Source organism: Ursus arctos, unplaced genomic scaffold, assembly GCF_023065955.2.
Source record: "Ursus arctos isolate Adak ecotype North America unplaced genomic scaffold, UrsArc2.0 scaffold_29, whole genome shotgun sequence".
NCBI lineage: Eukaryota > Metazoa > Chordata > Mammalia > Carnivora > Ursidae > Ursus > Ursus arctos.
The window spans coordinates 19,227,520-19,255,411 of record NW_026622974.1 but is presented as its reverse complement, the minus strand read 5'-3'; the positions used below and the strand labels follow the sequence as shown (position 1 = coordinate 19,255,411).

General features: G+C 37.9%; 1 protein-coding gene across 1 annotated transcript; it reads left to right on the top strand.

Annotated features, from left to right (window-relative positions):
* Window positions 1–27,892, top strand: LGSN (lengsin, lens protein with glutamine synthetase domain). Its single transcript, XM_057303889.1, has 6 exons — window positions 1–30; window positions 3,537–3,638; window positions 12,951–13,080; window positions 13,780–13,977; window positions 20,430–20,596; window positions 26,693–27,892. Exons 1-6 carry the CDS (start codon window positions 1–3, stop codon window positions 27,890–27,892), a joined length of 1,827 nt encoding a protein of 608 aa, XP_057159872.1.

The following is a 27,892-nucleotide window of genomic DNA, read 5'->3' as shown; positions in this document are numbered from 1 at the left end:
ATGAATGATGAAGGGGACCTTCTGCAGGAGGTATGAAGTTAATAGTTAAAATGTTATTTACCAAAATACTGACAGCAAAGCTTTTTATTACTCTAAGTCAACTGTTTGAGTGCCAGGATGAATAAGGGCAGCAGGATTATACTTGTTTTATGTCTGCTTTGGAGAAGTTTGTCAAGAAACTCTCTCCTCTACTATGCATTGAGTTTATAAATATAATAAAAGCAAAATTTAGAATTTGCATTAGAAAAGCTCACTTAGTTTGAAAGATCATTGAAAATAACTCATTAGGCACTGGGTTTCAGAAGCATAAGGAGCTATAAAATTCTTTTATGCCTATTTTGGCTGTTATTAAGAGCACGATCTTTGTTTTTCTCAAAGCTTTTGTCTAAGTGTAATAAAAATGGTTTGAGGTTAAGTGGATAAAGGTGAGAACCCATTTTCAAATTATAATTGAAATGCATGGCATTTTAAATAGTGATAGCCTCTCGTCTGATCTTGAATATATTAAAATACTCAGTTGTCAACATGTAGCATTTTTTCCTAGTTTTTAATGTGTATGTACCCAACTTCTACTCTTGTATTTCTGACAGGCCATTCTGCAAGACTGAAATGTAGACTGGGAGGCACGCTGTGGTTGAGTCTGGGAGGATGTGGGTTTTCTTTAGATGAAGTTAAGAAAATAAAATACAAGAAGCAAAACCACTATGTGCAAAGCATAGTTGTAGACCAACGCCCTGTGTTTGAAATAGTGGCAGAGAGAGAACAGACCCGATCCCCACTCCTCCATCTAGTGGAGAAGACATCTAGAAGAATGGGGTCACTGCTATGTATAATGAGTATTGGCAGTGCGCTTTGGGATGGAGACAGCAAATGTACTTTCCACGAGGAAACTGGGTAACAGTATGTGAAGAAGGGACTCGCTGGGGAGTAGCTGTGGCTTGTCAAGCAGTGTCCTGTCATTGGACATGTTTGTTTAATAGAAAGAATTTATCTGAATGTAAATTTGTAGCTGCAAATGATGGCTTAGAGAACGTAATTAGTATGCACATTATTACCGTTTTGAGATAGTGGTGTCTAACTATTCAACTCCTTCTTGGTCTAAGTTTTACTACTCGTGGGCTTATGGCAAAACTGTGTTTGCCATCCCCACCTCCTGCAGTGTTAGCCAAGGATTCCAGGTGACCCAGCTTTTGTGAAAATCCTGAAGAGTCACAGTCTCCCAAGACTAGTCTAGGCCAATGTTGACTGGAGAGGAGAAAAACTAGCAGTATGGTTTCAAGCTACGCAATTTTCCCAGCGAGAGACAAACCCTGTCTCTTGGGGAAAAATTCCTTGATAACTGGGATAGAACATTATATTTAATAGATATAATAAAAGTGAGCCTTGGTGTCCACTTGACCCAACTCTCCATTGGATAGCCCCTGCGTTGCCCTGTGAAGGGTCGTATTCTCAGGAAGAGAAAGAATATGGGAAGTGGGAAGGAGAGGGTGTGTGACATTCCATTTCGAGTTAACTAATATCTGGAAAAGGACAATGATTTTGTTCCATGACAGATGCTCTGGTAACGTGAGCAGCAGGAGCAGAAGGCTAGCTGCAAAAAAACACAGCAGCTGAACAAGGGCTCGGCGAATCAAAAGGGCAGATTGTATGTGTGAAGAGAATCTCCCAGGATGATTTCTTCCCCAACCTGAATGAATTCCTCAGTAGACTCTTCAGTGAGAATGAACAGTTACTAATCTTAGATTTGGTATTTCCCTAAAGAATATTTTACTGAGATTCTCTGTTGAAAACAATGTCAGAGAGTCATGTATTCAGCCAGATTCTTAGCAGTAGTGCACAGAAAATAGATCAAAAACACGTTCTTATTCCCCAAAGTAGACCCTGTGGGTGTATGAAGTTGCAAATTAGGGAAATGGCAGCGCATCATAATAATTAAAATCTATGTATCAAAAGCCTTGTGTGTGGTACTGAGCTGGGTGATACGCCAAGCGAGTTGGGGAAGAGCTGTTCTCTGCCCTGTAGGTGATGCTTATGCCTCAATATCTGTGAGGCAGACACAAAAGAAAACACCTGCTCTGGTAGACAGTGGGGTGATGCTTCCATATTGTAGAAAGAATGGATCCCATCTGGGTGAGACCAGAGGGTTCATCCTGCTTGGTAACCCGTATCATCTGTGTGTGTGTGTGTATGTGTGTGTGTGCGTGTGTGTGTGTGTGTGTGTGTGTGTGTGTTGGGCGTTAAGTGCAACTCTGTGGGAGGCTATGACTGACTTTCTAGAAGGGGGACTCAAGGCTAGAGATTTCCCTACCCCAACTTACCCTAATTGTCCCTGCTTTATGCTTGTCTGCAGAACTCTATAATGACTTCCTAATTCTATTTTTATATTTTAAATGTGTTTGGTCTCTTAAAATTCAGTTTTATTTTTAGATTCAAGGGTTTTAGTTCATTAGATATTTGTTTTTATTTACCTCGAATCTATCTCCTTTTAAGTGTCTCTCTCAATGTTAAAAATTAGGTGTGTGTTTCACACACAGAGTGGTTAAGAGTATACTCCTCGAAACTGGAAGGCCTGTGTTTTAATCTTGGCTCTACTTCTTACGAGCTGGGTGAGATGGGACAAATTATAGGGTTTCTCTGAGCTTCATTTGGACATTAATAGTACTGACTGGAAAAGATTTTGTGGAGAGATTAAATGAGTTAATACGTGTTCAGTGCTTAGAATAGCACTTAGAACATAGTGAATAATAGGAGTTCTTCATCATATATACTTTATTATGTTGTAGATGACCAGTAATCTCTCCCCTAGTTTTCATTTTTACAGCCTTGAAGAGTTTTGCACTTTTACTTTTACAGAGTAGAATTTTATTTGCCTTTCTGTGTGACAATAACAATTCCATGTGGTATACATTTATATAAACAAACACATATTGATCCACTTCTAGCCCACTAATGTTTTCTTAGGAACAGTGACTGGAACTATATTTAGTATTCTAGCCATAAGCACCTCATATTTTTTTAAAAGATGGAACACCTTCTGCTGTCACATTTAAAATATTCTTTTTGATGAGGCCCAATATTTTTATCTGCAGCAGCCTATTAGCTGATATCTTCGCTGACAGGTCTATAATGTTCCTGGATCTTATGTCACACTGTATTATAGAACTCATTGCCATAAATATATATTGTATATCTATGTATATTTAAATTTTTCTACCAATCTTCTCTCACCTTTGAAGCATATTTGTTGCTTTTCTGCCCATCACAAAGCTTTCAGAATTACTTTGATCCTATTTACACAGATATTTTTGAGACAAAAATCTTCCTTTCTCTGGAAAATATGGAGATTTCTTTTTCAGTAGAAAAGAAAGCCAGTGCCAGCACCAAGTTCAGGTAACTGGCCAAATTCTTGATCCTTTGTTATTTTAACTTCGTTTGTTATTTAGCTTCATATTGTGAAAATAACATGGTGTTAGATGTTTATAAAGTCATCTTTTCCCTCTCTGAAACTATTGGCTATGCACATTTTTCTCATACAGAACGCTCTGTTGCAGATTTCGCGTTGCTTTACCCCCAGAGGCGAGATTTGCTCTAGGCTTGTTGCTGCTGTTGCGCATTTTGCCGTCTCGTTGGGAATGGAAGTGAGATCCAGAGCTCTTCGCATCATCTACATTGTGACATTTCTTTCACATAGAAGCTCTTTATAATGATGGTTTCTCTATAATTCTTGGGTGGAGGTGGGTATACAGGTGGAACAGGGTTCCATCTAATCTACTCGCTTGGATCTAGGTTATTTTAGTGCAAAAGTGGTGAGCATCTGTGGTGGAAGAAATGGAAACTCTCTGGGTTGTTCCTGGCATTTGACTATCTAACCCTTCCCTCCCTTCCACAAACGTGCTTGGGAGGAGAAACCTGCCACATATTCAAATAGCCCATCCCATTTATAGCCACGGTATTACGTAAAATTCTGATCCTCTGTGACTTCCAAGAAATGTATCTGTGTTTACGTTCTGTGCTTAGGTTTACCTTAGAAGATAGGGTTGCTACTGAACTCTATGTTAAATTGTGAAGTTAAAAAAAAAAAATACTTGAATTTCCTGCTGCCTTTTATATAAAACTGCTCAATATTTAGTTTTTAAGCAACATTTTTAATTTTCAATGTTTTGTTGCCTATAAAGTTTGTAAGTAGGATGACAAAATGAAAGAGGAGTTTTCAACTACACATTTGGATTCTGCTACTTTCCAGGTGTGAAGTCAGAGGAGTTACTGCAACTTTCAGAGTCTCAGCTGCTTCCTCAGGAAGATGGTTCGAGTAGTACTTTCCTCATTCGTATAATATACCTATACCACTTTTTATCATGTATTATATTTATGTTCCATGGAACAACAAGTAGCTCATCTTTATTTCTCACAGAGCATCTGGACTCTTTGAGATATTCACTAAATACTTGTTGAGTAAATGAATGGATTTCATACAGAGGGTGGCCCTAGTAGGTCGCCTGTCAACAGGGGTATGAATGTACTGTATCTATTCTCTTCAGTTTCTCTTTTTGATATATTTCAAAATGTTTCTAGTCCCAATCAATATTGACACATTAAATCATTACTAGGAACAATTATTAAAGAACTTATATTAGAAAATGAGCCATTATAAGAGTTATTTGGAGTAGTAGAAACAACTCTTTCTGAAATATTTGCTTGTCAAAAATCTAAAGGTTAGAGGGAAACAGAGGACTCATTGTTTTTTGTTTTTTAAAATAATTTTTATTTTATTATATTAGTCACCACACAGTACATCCCCAGAGGACTCATTGTTTTTTAAGTTTTCCATTTTACTTTAGGAGCTTCTGACCTTTGAATTTTTACAATGAAAAATTTTTGTAATAAAGAACAAATTATAACCAAAATCTCTGGAGATTCCATGTATTCAGATGGAATCTCCTAAAATGCAATACAGTTTAAGGATTAAAATTCTCTACAGATATACAGATGAAGGTCTAGTACTGGGGATAAGTAGATCTGCGGGTAATGTCTCCCGAAGAGCGTCTCATTTTCGTTAAGTTGGGAAATGATGGTCACTTGGGTCCTTGTCCTTAGTGATCTCAGGGACTCTAATTTAGTGTAAGACTAAAGTGACTTTGCAGAAATAGATTGGTTGAAGGAGTGAATCACTTACTAGACCATAAAGAAGTTCTAAGTTTTCAAATAAGTTCCCAAATGATGCTTATTTATGTAGTTGGTGAACTAGAGAACTAAAAAGGAGAATACTTTGGACTGGTCTTGAGTAAGACAGGGAACAGGTCAGTATGAAGAAAACATATTTAATTATCAAGACAATAGAAAGCAAATATTTTGTAGTTTTGGTTCTTTTTAATTTTATTTTATATTATTTCTTAGTATTTAAAAAATTCTTTTGAAATATCACGTTTTAGTGATGCTATCAGGAAGCATAGGAGATAAGATTTTGTTTATGCCTTTTTTTTTTTTGAGATTTTATTTATTTATTTGACAGAGAGAGAGAGACAGCCAGGGAGAGAGGGAACACAAGCAGGGGGAGTGGGAGAGGAAGAAGCAGGCTCCCAGCGGAAGAGACTGATGTGGGGCTCGATCCCAGACCTCTGGGATCACGCCTGGAGCCGAAGGCAGACACTTAATGACTGAGCCACCCAGGCGCCCCAGATTTTGTTTATGTCTTAAAGGGAGTATTTATAACCTTGAAGATAAGGTGTGGCTTTGAGGATAAATACAGTGAAAAAGTCTATTTTATTTTATTTTATTTTATTTTATTTTATTTTATTTTATTTTATTTTATTTTATTTTACTTTATTTTATTTTGTTAGTCACCATACAGTACATCATTAGTTTTTGATGTAGTGTTCCATGATTCACTGTTTTCGTGTAACACCCAGTGCTCCGTGCAATACGTGCCCTCCTTACTACCCAGTGAAAAAATCTTGAAAGAAAGGTGGAATTAATAGGGTAAAGGGACAGTGTCATTGTGGAGCAGCTTGTCACCAGCAGAGTTTTTTTTTTTCTCTTAGCTCTTCTTAAGAAAACTGAGGAAGTCCATGTAATATTTTATCTGGGAAAAGTATTTTGATTACATCAGCCTACTGAATTATCATCAGGTCCTATTGGACATTCAAAGATATTTCCTTATGAATCACTTACGAAGGAGGGACCGGAGTCAAAATTTCCTTCTGGCCTTATATTTCAACATGGTACCCATTGGTTGCCATTCATTTATTAGAAAATATTTACTCAGTTCCTACTTTATTCTAGTCAATATATTCAGCTCAATGATACAGCTAAAATGCTACCTTCTAGGGATCTCCAGTCCCTTGACTAGGTTCCCCTTGTCAGTCTTTTCTGATTTTGTTTCCTATTCCATCTATCTTGGATTCCATATGTCATTATTTTAGCCTTTCTTGCAAATATCCTCAACTTAGTTTTGTCAATGTCTTCCTAAGTCTGTATCCTCACAAAACCTCAATCCTGGGTTTCTCACTTTTCTGAAAGAGCTTTGCTGGAGGAAAAATAGTTTACCCGTGCAGATCGATGCCACTATAACTTAAAAATCTCCAGTCTCTGTGGGGCACTGAACATTTTTGTTCCTTGAGTGGGTTTTTTCACATTTTCTGCTATGACGATGGCAAACCATTTCCATTCTCTTTAAATCTTTAGTCTCTCATATTTATACTGTCTGAGCACCTCCCACCTAGCAGAGAAAACTGGAAGCTCCATTACCGGCTACCTTTCTTATCCAGAACAGATAAGAAAGATCAAAGGTTTAAAATTAGTTTCACTTTCAGATTCTGCTACTTACTGGATAAACTTAATTGTCCTGAGGCTCAGTTCTGTCATCTGAAAAGCACTTATTAAATGTTGACAATTCCCTCCATCCTCTCCTCCTCCTAACTTTCCTTTCCTCCTTAATTTTTCTCTTCTCTCCTCCTTCTAACATTCTATCTTTTCTTCCTCGTATGGAGGAGGATATATGAAAGTTAATCCCTTCATTTCAGCTCTAGTTTCCTTCTTCTCTGCCCTTTCAGGAACCTCACTTTATCCTTTTCCTTCTCTCTTCAACTTCTTTATTAATTCTTTTCACTAAGCATTGAAATATGTGTTAAGTCTGTTCTTCCTAAAAGCAACATAAACTTTTCTTAGACAGACCCCTGTGCACTTCTCCAGTGGTCATTGTGTCTGTCTCCTTCTCTTCTTACTTTCGAGTTGTATTTCCTGACTGTCTCCATTTGATCGTAGAGTACATTACTGGCACGCTTATCATATGTAGACCCTGGACTAAGCACCTCTCATTCCTCTTCCACTCACTGCAGTCTGGCTGCTGCTCACATTCTGCCCCTGAACCTGCCGTTACCAATGCCTCTAGTGACCTGGGTCACAAATACAATGGACTAGTCTTAATAGCAGCTTTGTTTATAGTTTCGGTAGTAGGCCTATTCGTGCTCCCTTCTTTTAATACAGCTTTTATCTCTTGCTATCAATGACATGCCTACAACTTCATATATTTTGCATTACAGTCCCAGAGCAAATTGGCAGAAGTAGAACTAGTAGTTAGCAGGTATGGATATTTTTAGATTAGTCCATGTACGTTTGCGATGTGTTCTTTCTAGTATCTCTTCTGTAAATATTTTGAATACATTTTCCTCCCTTTTTCTTTGAAGAGCACACTTTAAGGAAACTGAAAGCACGTTCATATTCTTTTACGTTTGATAGTCATTGATCCTTTTCCCCCATTATTTCTAACAAAAGTTAAAACTTGATGAGATTTTTTTGGCTTTCTTTCTTTCTTTCTTTCTTTCTTTCTTTCTTTCTTTCTTTCATGCACCCCTACCATTAATAAAATCAGAGTGTTTGATAAATGCATTAATGATTATACCTCAGACTATAGCCAGTATACAGGGGCCAAAACAAAGGTTTTTAAAGTATTGATATTAAAAAGGTAGCTGTTAGGGAAGATTAAAGCAAATGAATAAAATCAGTGATATTTAGAATATAAATAACACCAGTCAGTACATTGAAGGGAAAGTTATTAGGTCAAATTAGGGTCTAAATTTAATGGTTGGCAGGATCCCTTTAGGTGAAGCCTCTTTTAGTGAATTTGATCAAGCCACTGAGTTGGAATGCAAAATGACAAACTTATATTAAACCATAAAACAACTTTCAAAAGAAACAAAGTGATGAGAAAAACATGAATAATGAAAATTCTTGTGATATGAAACATTCTTTAAGGCCAGTCCCATGTATGAGACAAAGGAGTCATCTAATGGAATGATAGCAGAAACATTTCTGAAGCAGGAAAAGCTTCTCTGTTAGAAATGTCAAATCAAGTCAGGATCAACCTGTTGTGGTAGAATTTTGAGATTGTCTAAATTAAGCATGAATTAGATTTGAATATTTATGTCATGTGATCAAAATGAGATTGCATATCTGTGCTTATGCTTGTGGTTCTTCCAAACTGGTTTACTTCACCTCTATCTTCAGCTTAAGGGTCCCTTCTTCTTTCTAACCTTGGCCTAGTTTCCCTGGCTGTCTAAAGCCTTTATAAGATACTCTGCCTTTTTAATAATAGCAGTAGTACGGAGTCTAAGCATGAGTGTGTCTCCGGTCACAGTACCCTCTCTGAGAACCCTCAGACTCCTGCATGTACCCGAACCTCTCTGATAAGTTCTCCTAGTTTATTGTTCAGAATCTAGAGCTGTTCAGATAAGGGATTAGTGCCTGACTCAGGAAGAGGCATCGTACTGAGTCAGGCGCCCAGGTGATAACCTAGAATGAGGTATCTTCCCAACAGAGAGCCCCAGTAATGCATGGTGCCCAGGTAATAATAATCAAGATTAACATCTGTTTAGTACTTACCATACATCAGGCACTGCTTGTCCAACATGATGGTGCAACCAGGAGATTTGTAAATTGGAACTGTTTTATTGAATGTGTGAAAAGTTCCGAACTAGTTGGTAAGCAGGTGCTGACAAGAGTCCCTTAAAACTCCTTCCAACCCTCTTAACTTCTGTAGCTATCCTACTAATCCTTTTGGGCATTTGGACCATTCCATGATCCATCAACTAAACAGTTAACATCTGGCACTGCGGGGCCTCTCTAGAACCCTGCCCTAGCTTCCCAACACCCCAGCAATGATGCAGGAGCATTCTGATGGCATCCATTAAGGATGCATTAAGTACTTGGACTCGGGAGCCAATTGCCTGGGTTCAAATCTTAGCTTCACCCATGATGAGAAATGTGATTTTGAGCTAGTTAATTAGTCTTTCTTTGATTCAGTTGTCCTCATATCTAAAATGAGGATGGTACTATATCTATCTCAAGGGGTTGTTTTTGAGACTAAATGAATTAATACATGCAAAGCATTTAGAAGATAGGTGACATATAGTAGATACAATAAAAGTGCTTTTTATTTTTATCAGTTCTCATAAGAGTTAAATGTTTTGAGCATCATCTCTCAGTACCACCCTAGATACCAGTGCTAGGGAAAAGATTCGTGGCCACTGCTGCTGTCATTGTGTCCAGGGCCCTGGAGAACTGCTGCCTATTTTGAGCTGCATTCCAGTCTTTTTGACACCTGGCTATGTGGAAGTTGAGAAACTGTCTTTTCTTCTTTATTCCCTACCTTATATTTTAAATTAATTGCCAACATTAAAAAATCATAGAGTTTCACATAAAAATCCAGGCTTCCGGCATTCATTGGAAATTTGGAAAACTGGCAACACTGGGGCCATGTTTTGTCGTGGCAGTGATTGGCAGGAGCCAAGGGGGGGCTTCTTCCTGGAAAGGGGTCTCAGCTCTGGTGGTTACTCTCCAGACCACTGCATCTTTTTGTTATCTGTCTGGTATTTGAGTTTGCTACCCCTGAACTAGGGTGACCTGTGTCCCTTTCTTTACAAGATGGAAGGCTTCAACTTCTATAACCACACTTTATTGCCTGTACTACATTATAAGACTGTTTACGAAAGATGCCATGTTTTATTTACTTTATCTCTGAGTTTGCCTTACCGTAGTAGGTTGCCTATAGACCTCACTGTCTGGACTGATAAGTTTCAGCTGGTAGTAACTTAAGATTGTTTTAAGCTTTATACAGAGAAGAGTTAGAAAAAAAAACATACAAATGAAAAAGAATATATAATTCCTGAAGTTGAGTCAACAAGTTTTTACGAGTCATACAGACAATATTACATAATGGAAGTGGAATTTCCTCCAGTTCAACATTCTGGCTATAGTGATTTGGGAAGCTCCTCAAATAATTCCCATTCTTCCTTGGCAGTCATATGACCTTGAACAGATCATTTAACCCCTGCGGACTTATATCTGCTTTGGCAAAATGTAGGTAATAATAAATGTTCCCTTGATGTTGTTGCATTAAATGAAATATAAAATATTGTCTGGTTATGAAAATACTTGTAAAATGTGAATATACTTGCTGGGTTTATGTATATTTATAGCAGTGTTTATAGAAGAAAATAACAAGGCTCCAGAAGAACTTGCTTCTTAGTGGAAAAGTCAGAATTAGAATCCAAACTTCATGAATCTTGGCTAGTAGGGCTTTTTTACTGAAACATTATCATATTGTAACCAAATATAAATGAAAGATTTAGGGGAATAAAAACATTCTGTTGGGAGCAGGATAAGCCAGGGATCCAATAAACTAGGTTCAGCTGTTAGAGATGTGTCTATACTTTGATCATCCTTGTATATAAAAAAATTCAAAGGACTGAACCAAATGTATTCTTCATTTGAAAAAAAATTTTTTTGAGCAACTCTTATGGAGTTGGAGGCATATATTATGACTTAGTTCTTGGGCTTTATTGATGAAAATCTCAGGTTAGTAACTAGGTGAATTGTCTTTGTTTTTTCTTAAACTTTCCCTTTTGATCTGGTTTATATGAAAGCAGGTGAATGTTATTAAAATGAACTTTCTCTAAACTCAAGTCTCTGGCATTTAGGAAGTAGAAGGGCATTTTGGAAATCGGAAGACCTGTTTGTAAACTGCATCTCTCATTCACTCTTGTGGCCTTGGGCAAGTTGTTCAGGGTCTCACTTTTCTCATTTGTAAAATGGAGATTCTTTTACCTTGAGGGTTATGCTGAGAAATGTGCCTGACAAAGTGCTCAGTTTTAGAACATTTGTTATTCAATTGCAGGTTAGAATTTAAAGCTGAAAGAAATCTTAAAATCTATCTCATTTGATTCCTTTAATCTGTATATGAGGGGATCCCCAATGGGTGAAACGAACACAAATGTTAGTCTGTTCAATTTCCTTTCATATTTATATACCTGACCAAGTATTTCATTTCTAAACAAGATTTCTTCTTCTTTTTTTTTTTTAAGATTTATTTATTTATTTTAGAGAGAGAGAGAGAGACAGAGTGCACCCGTGCATGCTGGAGGGGGGAGGGGCTGAGGGAGAGAATCTTCAAGCCGACTCCCCGCTGAGCCCAACGCTGGGCTTGGTCTCAGGACTCATAAGACACAAGCAGAAACCAAGAGTCAGAATCTTAGCTGACTGCTCCACCCAGGCACCCCTAAACAAAACTTGTTAATAAAACTAGAGTCATGTATTTATAAAAACACTTATCAAAAATGCAATTACATAATGTGTATTTCTGGTGATGTATTTTTAGAAATGGTGAATTTGTACAATAATGCCAGTATATCACTGTCAGAATTCTATCAGAATTGTATTGGAAAAATATTTAAATAGAATAATAAACTGCTAGAAAAAAATAAACTACTGTATCTCACAATAAGTATCATGTCATCCAAATATAAAATTATCTGGAGTAAAAGAGACCACGATTTTCTAAGATGTGAAATTTTAAAATGACAAAAAAGATTTTATCCTATGAAATGTATCTTTTTTAACATAGTAACAATAATAACAATGTGTCATAATTACATATACATACAAGTTAAATTATTTTTTCTTCTTTTAGCTTTTGGAGGCCGAATTGGTATTGACAAATGGGTACAGCTGTTCCCCAGCAACCACTCTGGACACATATTTATAAGTCACTCCAAGATATGGAGCCTTTCAGAATCTGCTCTTCAAAAAGACAATAGCTCAAAATATTTTAGACTAGTTTTGACAATGAGGTTTTGTAAAAACACAAAAATACCAATGTCAGCTGTTTTTATTCTCATTTATTTTCAGTGTTAGCTTTTGTGTCCTGAGATGGGGGTGATTCTGCCCACTTTTGGGGCAGAGATGGCTGAGCTCTTCACCCCTCGCCCTTGCTTCACAGCCCAGCTCCTTGCTGGGAATAGTTCTTGACAGATTTATCAAGAAATTCTGTGAAGGAGTAGAACGAGCTAGTAAAAGTTAGGTTATTTTGTTTTAAAGTGTTTTTTAGATTTTCCCAAGCTATAAAACTGTTGGAGTATAACACTTGTTTTACACATACAAAATAGTATTTTATGAAAGCAACTGCTTTTTTGAAGTAAAGTAAATATTGATGCAATAAGGATGAGGGTAAGAAAAAAGAGAATAGAATCAAATTCTTCAGGTACTTGTGCTTCTGGTCAAAAGGTTAGAGATCCTAAAAAAGATGGAAATCATAAAAAGAGGACTTTGAAGCTGAAATGGGTTTGGTAAAATATTTTTAGGAATGGATAATATAAAATATCCCAGAGTAAAAAATAAAGATAGAAATCTTCACTGGTTGGACAAGATCCTAATTTATTTAATGACAAATCTATACCACGTACAAAAGAAATGCAAAATATCCGGACTGTAAGCAGAATATTGGGCTTCTTAATTTTGAATTATTCAAGAGCATGTGGAAGTGACAAAATTTACTTCATTATTAAAGTCTCTTGTATTCACTTTAACACTTAGTTATCCAATTGTCATACGTTCTTGACATCCCAATTTAGCTGCGCGCATGGTCTGTTATTTGGTTTTTTGTCTATGAATTGCTACAGGATACGAGAGATGAGGGTAATGAGACTGAAGCCACCAGGATGAGTAAATTAAGAAGAACAAGAAAGAAAGTCACAAAACAACCTGTTTTCTCAACTGAAGTAGGAGAAATGGATATATCCAACTCAAAAGGTATCTTAGCTACTATGATCCCTGAGGAATATGACGTCAGTGACAATCTCTATTTGGTTCTCCTTTTCATAAAAAATTTTCTTTTCATCTAAGGGAGAGGCAAAAACAAAGAAATAAAATGTATTTCTACACAGGGAACATAAAAGATAACAAATGTAAGGATATAACGTAAATATATAAAATTAACCAATCAAAATACTCAGAATTGAAAGGGAGCAGAACTAGGATGATAGGGAGGGAGAAAAAGAGAGAACACAGCAGAAAGAACATATATGTAAGAAGGGAAGCATATGTTTACCCTGAGACCAAGTGTAAAGATAATCACTAAGGATTTGGGAGACCACAGTAAAGATGTGGAACAAGTTTTTGTATCCCATGCTGGCATTCCAAGTAGACTCAAGAGATGAAACAGTGCTGAAACTAGGAATTAATCAAACAACAGGAGACTCAATCCAGGAACAGTGGTGTTCCAAGGCAGGGACAGTAGGAATGGTCAGTGCATGGTAACAGTAAAAAGTAATCAGAGTTTTTGTCAGTTTTATTACTGACAACCAGGACAGACCATTCTCATTGCCCTTCATTTGGCATGTCATTTCCTGGGAATAAATTATTTTCTTAAAGATTCCTCTCCGTATCATGTTAAAGGACAGTTGAAAACAAAGGCGGTGTGTTTTAACATTTTTTCTGTATTTATTAAAGAGAGGATCAGAAACCACACGGTGTGCCACAAGTTGGGGGATTTGAGCAAACCAGCTGTGGGACCTGGCTCTGCAGACTCTCATCTTCCACAAGATGACAAGGACTCTGAGGATCAGACGACAGTGATAAAACCATCACCTCTCAAAACATCAGCCCGTGCTCCTTGTCGTGAATTTAACACAAACTCCAACCATACCGGTAAGGGCTCAGAAACAAACTGACATATGATTCTAGCCACTACTCCCAAATTTGTATTTGAATTAAAGATAAAGTGGCATTGATCGAGGAATTCTGGTTTGGGAGTCAGAAGAATTTATACACCTATCATTTATAGGTGAAAGAAACTTTATAGTTTTCTTTAACCACAAGGCTGCTCATCTAGAAAATGGAGGGTTTGCGATGGACGAACTTTCTAGTCTTTTCTAAAAGTGACATTTTTTAAATTCTAAGTTTCTGGCTTATCAATAGTGATATAACTATTTTGGCTTATCAGTGTATTGGTTAAAAATCTCTGGGATCCTAAGTTAAGTGGAAACTAGTTAAAATGAGGTATTTATTCCATAAAGGAATCCATGATGAAAGGGTTGAACAAACAAGGTTTGGAAAGGCAGAAATAGAGCAGAATGTGGCATTAGAAGGACAGCATCCTCCAGGCTACCCTCACTACTGACACCAATTGCAAGTTAGGGAATCCCCCAAGATAATTTGCTATAAGGACTCACAGAACTCACTGAAAACTCTCATACTCAAAGTTATGGTTTATTACAGTGAAAGAATACGGATGAAAATCAGCCAAGGGAAGAGACCCTGTGGGGAGAGTATAGGAAAGTTCTAAGGGTGGAACTTCCGTTTGTCTTCTCCCAGTGGAGTCATGGACAGCACCACTCTTTTGCCAACAATATGTGACAGTATGATGGAGTATTGATAACCAGGGAAGCTCACCTGAGTCTTGGTGTCCAGAGTTTTGAGGGGGGGGCTCCACAGTGGGGCTTCATGTGGCTGACCTCAGTCTCCTACTTCTCTGGGAGTCAAGCTGAAACCATATGACTCAAAGCTCCCATGATAAATGACATTATTAGATTTTTTAGTGTGGCCCAGAAGCCCCAGGTAAAGAAAGACACTTTTGTCAGGCAGGACATTCCAGATTATCTTCCAGAAGCTAAGGTTAAGGAGGTCTCCTTTGGCAAGGTTAAATACTTTATGACACACAGGGCCTAAGGAGGAACCAGAGCCTGGGAAGTGAACACTGTCAGGATTCCATAAGTATTTGTTTTCTGTTGCCAGCATAATGAATTACCACAAACTTAGTAACTTAAAAGAACACAGTTCATTACTTGTAGTTCTATATGCCAGAAGTCTGGGTTGTCTCAGCTGGTTTCTCTGATTCAGATTTTGCAAGGTTGAAGTCAAGGTGCTGGCCAGCTGGATTCTTATCCAGAGACTCTAGGGAGTGCATTCAGATTGTTGGGAGAATCCAGTTCCTTGAGGTTGTAGGATTGAGGTATCTATTTCCTTGCTGACTGTCTACTAGGGTGGCCCATAGCTCCTGGAAGCCTCTCTCTGGTCTTGTGTCTCAGGACCAAGACAATCCCTCAAATACTTACATTTGGAACCTCTCAAAATTCTCCTTCTTCCTCACCTTTTTTCTGCCTACAGCTGGAGAAAGTTCGCTGCTTTTAAGAACTCTGGATGATCCAAGACAATATCCCTATTTTAAGGTTTATAGCCTTGCTTGAATTTGCAAAGTCCCTTTGAGCACACAGTTAAACATAGTCTACGGGTTTCAGGGTTTAGAATGTGAACATCTTTGCGGGGCAGTTCTGCCTGCCCCGGCATCTCTCATCACTGCATTTCTCTGTGCATTGGTTTCGTGAATTTCTCCATGAAATGAAGATGAGCACTGGCAGCCTAGCATCAGGCACTATCAATCCAAATGCCCCAGGGGCCAGGTGAATAATGCAAATGAGTGAGATGGGCTGGTGTAAGGAAACAGTCAATGGGGCTGGCTTGTGAGAAGCTAGTGCACAGGTTGACAAACTGTGGCCCACACGCCAAGTTCAGCCTGCTGGCCATTTTTGGTAAATGAAGCTTATGTATTGTCTCTGACTGCTTTTGTGTTACAACGGCACAGTTGAGAAGTTGCAACGGATACCGTACGGCTTACAAAGCGGTAAATATTTACTATCTGGCCCTTTATAGATATAGAAAACATTTGCCAACCCATGGATTAGAGGATCCATGCCCCATTTCAGGCCGGCGCAGAGCTTTAGCCAGTGGTTGCTATGGAGAAATAACTACCCAGTGTTGCCAAACTTAGTTTCTTTAAGAGAAGCTTGAACTCAGATATGTAGGTGTAGACTATTTTAAAAGTTTCCAAACACTGGGACAACTTGTAAGAAAACATCTGCGGACCACATTGGCTCTTCCACAGTTTGTGACTCTGGTTTTATATAGTCTTATCCATAAAATGGAGATGAAATCGACCATTTCTTAGTCTTAAATCAAAAGAATCTGAACAACGAACTCGTGTCACGAGCTCTCTGCACCCACCGACTGTGACTAGGATTATGGGTATCATAATTAACTTCACCTGGCTCATTCAGAAGCTCCCTCCTTTGGCCCCAGGCTAGATTAAGTTTTTTATAGGCCCAAAGCACCAAAAAGTTGATAGCTTCAAACACACCACCAATATAGAATTTAAAGATAAATATGAAAATCTACTCCCCAATAAGTGTTAGAAATTTTAACATGGTGTTTTCCTCTCCGTGATATCACTCTGACTTTTTAAAAATATATTCTTTTTTCAAAGAAAAGCTCCCCCTCCCCACTTTTTTATTGTTTTTGTTTTTGTTCCTGCTTTTACTTGGTTATTCTGCCACCTGGGCTCACATGATATGGCTTGGAGACTGGGGTCACATTCGCTCTGAGAGGGTGTCTCTCAGAGTAGCTGTGTGGCCCAAGGAGGGCAGGCTCTGGGAAGGGAGTATGGCGGATCATCCCAAGCATTCCATAAGTTAATGTGTTGCAGAGTATACTCTTGAATGCACTTTTCCCTTTTTGAGTTGGTATTTCTGAAAGTTCAAATGCCTATTCAATTTGCCTTTTATAAGTGACCATGGCTTGTTCTCTCTAACTGAAATATGTCTTCATTGTCACTGAACACAGACAACATTTCTCCAAGGCCTTCTAGTTGCTTCAGAGCTTTGAGGTTTTATTTTAATTTTTTTTTTGTTAGTGTTTTCTTATTTTTTTCCCCCTAAACACTCACAGCAGGAAGTGTATCTTCCTCTGTAAGAGCAGATTGATTTACTTTATTAGTCCTCTGAGGGGATGGGAAAGGAGGACCCCTCCCAGGAACCACACTGTAAGAAAAACAAATGAGTCCCTGAACTAGCAATTATCTGCCTGCTATTCATCATGTGCGTCTGGGAAGGTCTGACCAAAAGGTTTAATTGTAACTAACAAGTCTGATTTATTTGAAGAAAAGAAATTCAGACAATGATTCAGTAAGATTAGTTGATTCCTTGAAAATGAAATTAGATTGGCTAGAGTTCTCATATTTGGTGAAGGAATTAAACTTTCAAATGAATAAAATGAGGCTTAAGATACTTACTAAAATATGAGATGCCAATTTCTACTTGCAAATTAGACAAGGTCAAATCACCCAGCGTGTATTAGTTAATTTATTTACTCACACCCCCCCCCTTATTAAAGGAGCAGTCATTGAGCATCTATGATATGCCTGTACGGCTGCAGGGACTGGGGATATAGCAGCAGGTAAAGCTGAGCCCCTAGTCTCCTGTAACTGACATGCGAGTGGGGAAGGACGGAGAGTAAGCACATGATTCTACAATACGGTGGGTGGTGATGAGGACTCTGAAGAAAATGGAAATGGGATGACATATTATTATGGGCTGAATTGTGTCTCCCCCAAATTCATAGGTGGTTGGAGTCCTATCCCCTCATCCTTCACAAGGTGGCTGTATTTGGAGAAAGGGTTTTAAAAGAAGTAATTAATGTTAAATGAGGTCTATAGGGTGGGACCCAATCCACTATGACTGGGGGTGTCGTACGAAGAAAAGATTAGAACACACACAAACAGAGGGAAGATCACGTTACAAGCCAAAGAGAGAGGCTCTCAGAAGAGACCACCACTGTTGACACTTTGACCTTAGACTTCTACCCTCTGGAACTGTAAGAAGATAAATCTCTGTTTGAGCCACCTGGTCTGTGGTATTTGTTATGGCAGCCCTGGCAAACTAATACACGTCCTCACTGTCCAGCCGTAGTGCAACTTGGACAATCTTCAAGTGAATCAGGGGTTAGACTTGTCTGAGTTGTGATCAGATAGAATTAATACTCCAGGTGATTATCTTTATTTACTTTCAGCACTTTTATCCATGATAAAGTATACTGCCTTTGTATTCAATGGCGTATGTATTGTCTATAGTTCTCCCAGTCAATAACATAAAGCCCTATGAGGGCAGGGCTTTTTCTGGCTTCTTCCTAGATATATGTCCAATATAAATAGTATATGGTAACTAAACAACCTATCTTGAGTGGATGCATATTTTTCTTACTTTAAAAAATGTCTATTTATTGTAGAAACATTAGAAGATACAGATAAAGCAAAGAACTAAAAAGATTGTCTGTGATCATATTACTAGTGAGCCAATAAAATGAGCTTGCTCCTTTTGTAGGAGATGCCTACAGATTTTTTTTATGTTGTTAAAATATTTACAGCTTGTATGTAATTCCTTATTATTTTTAGAATGCTGCTTGTCTGAAATTTTCCATATTTTAAAATGCCTATAAATTTTATTTTCTGTAAGGAGAATTGTTCAACTTGGGCAGAACACCCGATACTTCAGGATAGGTTGGGAAAACAGCAACTGCTAATTTAGCATGAAACATTGTAATTGCTACAGCTTAATTGTTTGTGTTAAATGGAAGGTAGTTATAAAGCCTCAGGAGTCTCAGAGTAGCCAAATGTATCAGTGACAGGACATTATCTCTAATATATTTGTATAGGTGGAACCAGTAATTTGTTTTCCTCATGCTTCATGTCCTTAAAATCTACTTAATCTGTGTTTTTAAACTGTCAGTCTTTATGCTTATTTTTAAAGCCAATTATATCTCAAAAAAAAGGATATTCAGGTATCACTTTAAAATTATAGGTGCTCAACATCAGTGATGTGATAGATTGATGGGTAGTCAGATTCAGACATGATCATGGTACCATTACCAGGGTTAGAGTAATTGTGCTCACTTTATGTGTTGAAGAAGCACTTATATGGTGCTTAATGTCTGCCAGGAACTGTTAAATAACTTGCTTAATCGTCACAACAAGCCTATGAAGTGGATAATATTGTATCAATGAGAAAGCTCAGGCTCAGAGAAGTAAGAGAGAGTCTAGGGCACAGGCAGGATTCTGAGGGAGGCAGATGGCTTCAGTGTTTGTGTTGAATCTCTACAGTCTGCTACCTCTTCTGAAAGTTTGGACAGTAGCTAACACTTTTGATGTGTACTACGTGCCTGACCTTTTTATATGCTTTGGATATATTCATTCGTTTTATGGTAATGAGTCACCCTCTGGGAGTTCAGAGGTCTGGTTTGTAGCTTCAATTTTGGCAATGAACTGAGAGTGATTTGGACTACCTCACCGTACCTCCCTGGGACTCAAGCTAGCAAGCTGGTTGGATTAGGTGACTTATTGCCAAACTCTCTTCTAGCTCTGAAGTTTTAGAATTTGCAGGCTATCTTAAATATATATATATATATATTTAGGTTTCTGGTTTTAAAATTAAGTAATCAGGCTAGATTTTTCGTCTCTTACACTCTCATCCTTGAAAAACAATTTCGTTTGCTCATTTACACTGATTTTGAAGTTTAAATTTGACAGAGACATGTAGATGTGTTAGATTCAGATGCCGTTATAAAGCCCTTTTGGCAAACAAAACAAAAAACAAAAAATGCAAATCTTCAGAAGATAAACAAAACTAAACAATTTTTTTAAAAGATTTTATTTATTTATTCGACAGAGATAGAGACAGCCAGCAAGAGAGGGAACACAAACAGGGGGAGTGGGAGAGGAAGAAGCAGGCTCCCAGCGGAGGAGCCTGATGTGGGGCTCGATCCCAGGACTCTGGGATCATGCCCTGGGCCGAAGGCAGACGCTTAACAACTAAGCCACCCAGGTGCCCCAAAACCAAACAATTTTGCCTTTAATCATATAGGAACTTTTAAGTTAGGTATTACCAGTTAGTGCAAGAAGCTCAACCTTTTCAATGATAGTCATCTGTATACAGACTTGTATGGTGCCTAAGCTGTCAAGCTATGCCAACGTATCCTGACTTCCATAAGCAAAGGCATTTTCAGCAAGTAATTACATCTGATATTGCTCTATGCTTATTCAAATACTGTTAACTTTCCCTTAGCCCCAAGTGCTAAATAATCTCTTAAGCTGTTTAGAGACCATATTTTTGGGAATATGGTAAAGGCAGGGGTAAGAAAGGTAAGACCTCCAACTGTAAATCAATGACAGGAGAATGTGATGATTTTGTTAACAATCATGATGACTAAATCACTACCTCCCTTTGCTTTTCAGTTCATCACGATCTAATAACCTAGGGCCATCTTCTGTTCTACAGATAACACCGGGGACGGCACTCAAATTCCCACCACACCTCACCTCTCCTCTAGAATGAAGCACATTAAACAAGAGATGGCCAAAAATCACCTTCAGTTTGTGCGATTTGAAGCAACAGACCTCCATGGCGTGTCCAGATCCAAGAGTATCCCCGCACAATTTTTCCAAGTGAGTTTTACAGGGAGAGTTATGATTGAATGTAATTTCATGACCGTGAACAAGCAAACTGTCCTTACTACTCTTTCTTATTTTCTTGTAACCTATACAGTAATTAAAGCTGAAAACCAATAATTTATTTTGTGTTTCCCTTGTCCCTCCCCAAACACATTATGGCTCCCTAAGGAGCTGAACATATACTTTCAGGGCCCAAATAGCAATTCCTTTACCCAATAGAAATACAAAACTAATTAAGATGGGTAATTTTAGTCTTTCTGCCTTGAATAATTTCCCTCCATAGAATTATCTTTTCTCTCTTACTGCAATTATGGAGATTATATTTTGTTTGACATGAGAAAATTGCAACAGAAGACCCAAGAGCAAATATAAAATGAAAAAAAAAAAGATTAAATAGAAAGAATTTGCTGGATAAAAAGCATATGCCCTTCAGCTTCTAATTCTGATAAGAAAATACCCTATTGTTGTTGGATGACTTGATAAATGCCATTAAGTTCTTAAAAATAGTGATATAAAGAATATTGTATTTTTGGATATGTTTTGAGACTTTCTGAGATTTTTTTTCAGTTTGTGTCATGTATTTGTTTTAATGACTGATTTGTTGTGTCACTGAAACATTTCTTAGAAGGAAGGGACATCAGTCAGTATTATACATGAAAGTACAAAAGCTAAGCAACCTCTAAGTTTATTTTTAAAGTGTATCTTACTTCTATCACTTTAGTATCAAATTGTAATTTTCTCATTTGTTTCATGTTGGAAAAAACTGGGCATCTTCAAAAAAACTTTTTAAAAGAATTCCAACAGGTTCAAATTTGTTTCTTAAAAATACTCAACTTCACTCATCATCAGGGAAATGCAAATCAAAATGACAATGAGATATGACCTCACACCAGTCAGAATGGCTCGTATCAAAAAGACAAGGAAATAACAAATGTTGGCAAGGATGTGGAGAAGAGGGAACCCTTGTGTACTGTTGATGGGAATGTAAATTGGTGTAAGCATTGTGGAAAATCCCAGTACGTACGTTCCTCAAAACTTAAAAGTAGGCATACCATACCATCCAGTAATTCTATTACTGGGTATTTATCCTCCAAAAATGAAAAAACACCAATTTGGAAAGATATATGTACCCCTGTGTCTATTGCAGCATTATTTACAATAGCTAAGATATGGAAGCAGCCCAAGTGTCCATTGATAAATGAATAGATAATGAAGACGTGGTATACATACACCATGGAGTATTTCTCAGCCATAAAAAGGATAAGATCTTGCCATTTGTGACAACATGGATGGAGCTAGAGGGTATTAGGTTAAATGAAGTGAGTCAGACAGAGAAAGACAAATACTATATGATTTCACTTACATGTGGAATCTAAAAAAAAACAAAAAACAAAACAAATGAACAAACTGAAATAGACTCATGAATGCAGAGAACAAACTGATAGTTTCCAGAGGGTGTGGATAGGGGATGGGTGAAATAGGTGAAGGCAATTAAGAGGTACGAAACTTCCAGTTATAATTATGTCATGGGGATGAAGAGCACAGTAAAGGGAATACAGTCAATAATATTGTAATAACATTGTATGGTGATAGATGGTGACTACACTTACCTTGGTGAGCACAGCATAATGTGTACAATTGTCGAATCACTATGTTGTACACCTGAAACTGATATAACATTGTATGTCAATTATACCTAATAATAATAATAATAATAATAACAACAACACCAAAAAAGAAACACCCCCCAACCCCAATTTGTCTCTTAAGAAATCCTTTAGACCTGCCTGCAGACATTGTTTTCTCGTCATCCAGGCAAGAATACATGTTGGCTAATTTTGATAAGAAAATGTGAAATTTATTGTGAACAGGCCAACAATCTAATTTATATGAATTTCTTCCAATCAATAAGAAAGCACAACTGGCACTTCAGGCACTTGCCAGAGACCTCAATATAAAACTGTTTGCTATTCAGTTTTTGTCAAATCCTAATCATTTATTCTACTAATGGCATCTCAAAGCTACATATTTAGAGTATATTATTCTAGTTCCTCAAAGAACCTCTTTTATGGAAATATAATTTAATATGCTCCCTACACTTGCTGGGGATTGATATAATTGACATAAAAAGAAAATGTCTGCAATTCTTTCTTTTTTTTAATACTATTGAAAATACTTTCCATTCTCTTGTTCAATGTCCAATATATCAGAATCAACTTTTTTCTTCTGCAGTTTATGTGGGGAAAAAGTTTGTCTATCATAAGAATTTTAATATAACTTATCATACTTCCTCTCAATTGCTGTATTTATTTTTAGCCTTAATTTGCTAATACAAACTCACTTTCTCATTTCAGCCATTATTTTATTGTCATTATTATTTTATTATTATTTATTTATTATTATCTCATTTAGTCATTATTTTATTCTTATTTAATGATCACGTAGTATCTATTTATTTTTTAACAAAACACTTTAAATTCATTTTGGAACTTGTAAAGGTATAAGAGTGAATATTTACATCATGAGTATTTGTAATTTAAAATTAAATAATTCATTTTGGAAAATGTATTGCAAATGAACATGAAAAATAAGTTCAGCTGTGCAAAACAATATTAACAACATGCGTCTGATATAAATACAATTCTGTATGGGGAACTCATTAAACAAAAAGTGGAGTCCATGATTTGAATTTGCCTCTAACTTAGTGAAAAGTAATTTCAATCTTTCTAAAGTAATTTTTAAACCTTTTTCTGTATGTGGAAAATAAAACGTCAATTTAAAAATCCCTATTAGACCATGAGGGGGAATATAGGAGATAATATAATCCATCTTCTTCATTTATAGATGAGTGAAGCAAGACCCAGAAAAGTTAAGGAAAGGTTTCTTAAAATTATACAAGCAATTAGAGGCAGAGCTGGGATGTTCACCTGTGATTATTCACTTCCAGTTCCAATTCTCCTCCTTCCCTTCCTCCTTCTCCTTCCCCTCCTCTTCCTCCTCTTCCTTCTCCCCCTCCTCCTCCTTCTTCTTCTTCTCCTCCTCTATCTTCTTCCCCTCCTCCTCCTCCTTCTCCTCCTCTATCTTCTTCCCCTCCTCCTCCTCCTCCTCCTTCTCCTCCTCCTCCTCCTTTTCCCTTTTCCCTTTTTTCCCTTTTTTACTGAGCATCCAGCTCAGCTTTTTTTTTTTTTTTTTAAAGATTTCATTTTTGAGTAATCCCTACAGTCAACTTGTGGCTCATACCCACAACCCCAAGCTCGAGGGTTACATGCTCCACCAGCTAAGCCAGCCAGGTTCCGCCAGCTCAGCCTTCATATTTCTTTTTATTCTTGATTTGAGCTAAGCATTCTTCCTTACTAAAGAAACAATATGGATTTTTAAAAAACAAGCCACCTACTAAAAATAGAGGAAAAGACTGTTATGTAATTGGAAAAGGCCAAATGGGGAAACTGATGATGATGGTATCTACTTTTTAAATCTTATCATGTGGCTGGCACTGTGCTAAATGCCTTACAAACATTAGCTGATTAAACCTTACAACTAACTTACACTGTCTTTGTTCCAGCAAAAGGCTAGTTTTTATCTAAATTATATGCAGATAATGTGGATTCTTTCTATCTTTGATCTACTCAAAACATGATATGTTACAATAGATTTTTTTTTTAAAGATTTTATTTATTTATTTGACAGAGAGAGAGACAGCTAGCGAGAGAGGGAACACAAGCAGGGGGAGTGGGAGAGGAAGAAGCAGGCTCATAGCGGAGGAGCCTGATGTGGGGCTCGATCCCATAACGCCGGGATCACGCCCTGAGCCGAAGGCAGACGCTTAACTGCTGTGCCACCCAGGCGCCCCTACAATAGAATTTATAACTAATTCTTTGGTGGCCTTTACTTGTGGTCCAAATTTCAGTTATCATAGAGATTTGAGCTATTTTGCAAGAGTTTTTATTGAATCCCTGGTGACCTATATTGGAGTGTGAAGTTGTCCCAGTGCTTTATATTTATAAACACACTTTAAGGTAACTTAATTTATTGCCATGAGCAAGACATGCTTATGTATATTTATATGTTTCCCACCACTAATAAAGAGTCGTTTGAATTCAGAATGTCCAAAAAAAGAACAAAGAAAATGACAATGTTAAAAAAGAGTGCTCAGAAAAATACAGATTAAATAGTTTGAAGAATAGAGTGTGACTTTTTCCTATTCTTTAAATTTGTGAAGGTCTAGCGGAATGAAATGGTAACAAGTTATTCCCTATTGTTCACAGCCAGGTGAATACAAACACAGATTTCAATTGTAGGAACTCTTGAAAGTCTCATGAATAAAATACATTACCCTTCATTTTAGGAAAATACAGAACTAACATACAGATTTTCAAACTAAGAAATTGAAAAGTAGGAAAATAACATTATTTCTTACAGTAAAAATTCACATGAAAGGATTTCATACTAAAGTACTCTAAAATTCCACAGTGCCTCTGTGTGTGTGTGTGTGTGTGTGTGTGTGTGTGTGTGTACGGGTTCTTGAGGGAACTGAAAAAATTAGGCAGGCACTGAATAGTGCTTGACTTTCTCAACTTTACTACGGGCAAAAGCAGACTTGGCTCAGTCAAGTCAAATGGCTCTTGAAAGTGTTTGTATAGATGGTGGAAAGTGAGGAAGTGGAAAGTGGAAAGTGACTATGTGCCACTGCACATAGTCAAAGGCAGAAGAGAGACCAGTAGGTGGTCTCTGTTAGCACCAGCCCCTCTTTGGTAGCCATGCTCTTTGGGATTGGAGGTAATAGAAGAAAGAATTTGGCTTACAGAGTGTTAGTATGTTTTATTAACCTCATGACACACACTGACATTATGGGAACCAGACCTTATAGTTAGCTTTTCCCCTACCAGTAATGTAACCCGTCAACACATGAAGCCTTGTTATATTGCTATGACACAATTTCTAGAAGCTGTTTTGCATGTCTGCTCAACTTTATAACCTCATTGTGTCCCTGTTGTCTGGCACATAGCAAAAGTTAAATAAAATGACCAAATCCACTGACCCCCAAGAGGTCTATGGCTAGAAAGTGCCTTAGTAACCATCTAGTCTAACACTTTTGTTTCACAGACATGGAAGTGGACGCACTTAGTCCAGTGATTTGTCTAACTTTGCACAAGTGACGAATGAAAGAGTTAGGCCTAGAAGTCAGATTTGGTGACACCCAGGTCGTGGCTGACTTGAAGGCTATATCATGTTTTAGAACTATGGCTTTGGAGACATAGGTCCACACTCACAGGCAGTTTCTGGGACGGTGAGGTTGTGATGTATTCATTCTTAGAGGGTTGTAGTAGTGAATGAAGAGAGGAGTGCAGCTGTCAGCAGACCTGGCTCCTCTGGTGTTAGGATGACTGTCATGTGTGTCCTAGGACTGACCACCATCAAGTCTCTGGGAAGGACTGAGGATTCTCAGTCAACTATAGGGATTACCATAGAATAAACCCAAATAAAACCTTATCTGAAATATTAGCAACTATGCCATAAAATAAAAAGTCCTTTAAAAAGGACTAGTTTATTATGATCATTTCAAATAATTTCACAAGGCTTTACCTTTGTCATTTGCTATAGACATTTTCTTTATCATTGTATCTTTTATTTATGACTGCTATTTTCAGATCCGAAAGCACATAAAGACTTGAGGGCTAAAAATATTAAGAGTTGTTTATAAAAGTAACTCAGGGGTTTATTTTAAAATATTTTAAATTTGGGGGCCCCTGGGTGGTTCAGTCGGTATAAAGTGGCCAAATCTTGATTTTAGCTCAGGTCATGATCTCAGGGTCCTGGGATCAAGCCTGTGTGGGGGCTCCATATTCAGCAGGGAGTCTGCTCGAGGATTCTCTCTCTCTCTCCCTCTGCCCCGCCCCCCCACCGTCTCTCTCTCTCAAATAAATACATCTTAAAAAAATAAAATATTTAAAATTTATTTGATATTAAGCTAGTGTTAACCGACAGATGTTAAATACATTTTTTCTTCATTAACAATGCGTCCCCCCACCCCACACCTTCGTTTGCTTTCCAGTTTCATAACCTGATTGCTCTGTCCTTTAATTTCTTTAGGAAAAAGTGATCCATGGCGTTTGCATGCCCCGAGGTTATCTTGAACTGATACCGAATCCTAAGGATGATGAAGTGGATCACATAAGAGCAACATGTTTTAATAGTGACATTGTCCTGATGCCAGAGCTCTCCACCTTTCGGGTTTTGCCGTGGGCTGAGAGAACTGCAAGAGTGATATGTGACACGTTCACTGTGACTGGCGAGCCTCTTTTGACTTCCCCGCGGTACATCGCCAAGAGGCAGCTGAGCCAGCTGCAGGACTCTGGCTTTTCCCTGCTCTCTGCCTTCATCTATGATTTTTGCATTTTTGCTGTGCCTGAAATTATCAATTCAAAGACCATCTCTTTTCCTGCTTCAACATTGCTAAATAATCATGACCAGCCTTTCATCCAGGAACTCGTTGATGGCTTGTATCACACTGGAGCCAACGTCGAGAGTTTTTCGTCCTCTACCAGGCCCGGTCAGATGGAAATCTGTTTTTTGCCCGAATTTGGCATCAGTGCAGCTGATAATGCATTCACCCTCAGAACAGGTGTCAAAGAAGTCGCAAGGAAATATAATTACATCGCCAGCTTTTTCATCGAGACTGGATTCTGCAATTCAGGAATTTTGTCGCACAGTCTCTGGGATGTCGAGGGGAAGACAAATATGTTCTGCAGCAATTCTGGAATCGAGGAGCTCACGATCACTGGGAAAAAATGGTTGGCAGGGCTCTTGAAGCACTCTGCTGCTCTCAGCTGCCTGATGGCTCCCGCTGTTAGCTGCCGAAAGCGTTATTCCAAGGAGAGTAAAGACCTCAAGGAGAGTGTGCCTACAACATGGGGATACAATGATAACAGCTGTGCTTTTAATATCAAGTGTCATGGTGAGAAAGGCACCCGGATAGAAAATAAACTGGGCTCAGCGACTGCAAATCCGTACCTGGTGCTGGCGGCGACTGTTGCTGCAGGCTTGGATGGACTTCAAAGCAGTGATGGTGTCCTGGCCGGTCCGGATGACAGCACGGACTTCTATCAGGCAAAATCTTCCGAGATCCCTTTGAAACTGGAAGACGCTCTTGTGGCACTGGAGGAAGATCAGTGTCTGAGACAGGCTCTTGGGGAAACTTTTATTCGGTATTTTGTTGCCATGAAAAAATATGAGTTGGAAAATGAAGAAACAGATGCCGAGAGAAATAAATTCTTAGAATATTTTATTTAG

What these genes read in the sequence shown, in the direction of transcription:
- LGSN (XM_057303889.1), top strand. Translation starts at nt 1, where the DNA reads ATGAATGATGAAGGGGACCTTCTGCAGGAG. An exon ending in GGATATATCCAACTCAAAAG is followed by an intron (nt 13,081 to 13,779) that starts GTATCTTAGCTA and finishes TATTTATTAAAG; the next exon opens with AGAGGATCAGAAACCACACG. An exon ending in TCCCCGCACAATTTTTCCAA is followed by an intron (nt 20,597 to 26,692) that starts GTGAGTTTTACA and finishes TAATTTCTTTAG; the next exon opens with GAAAAAGTGATCCATGGCGT.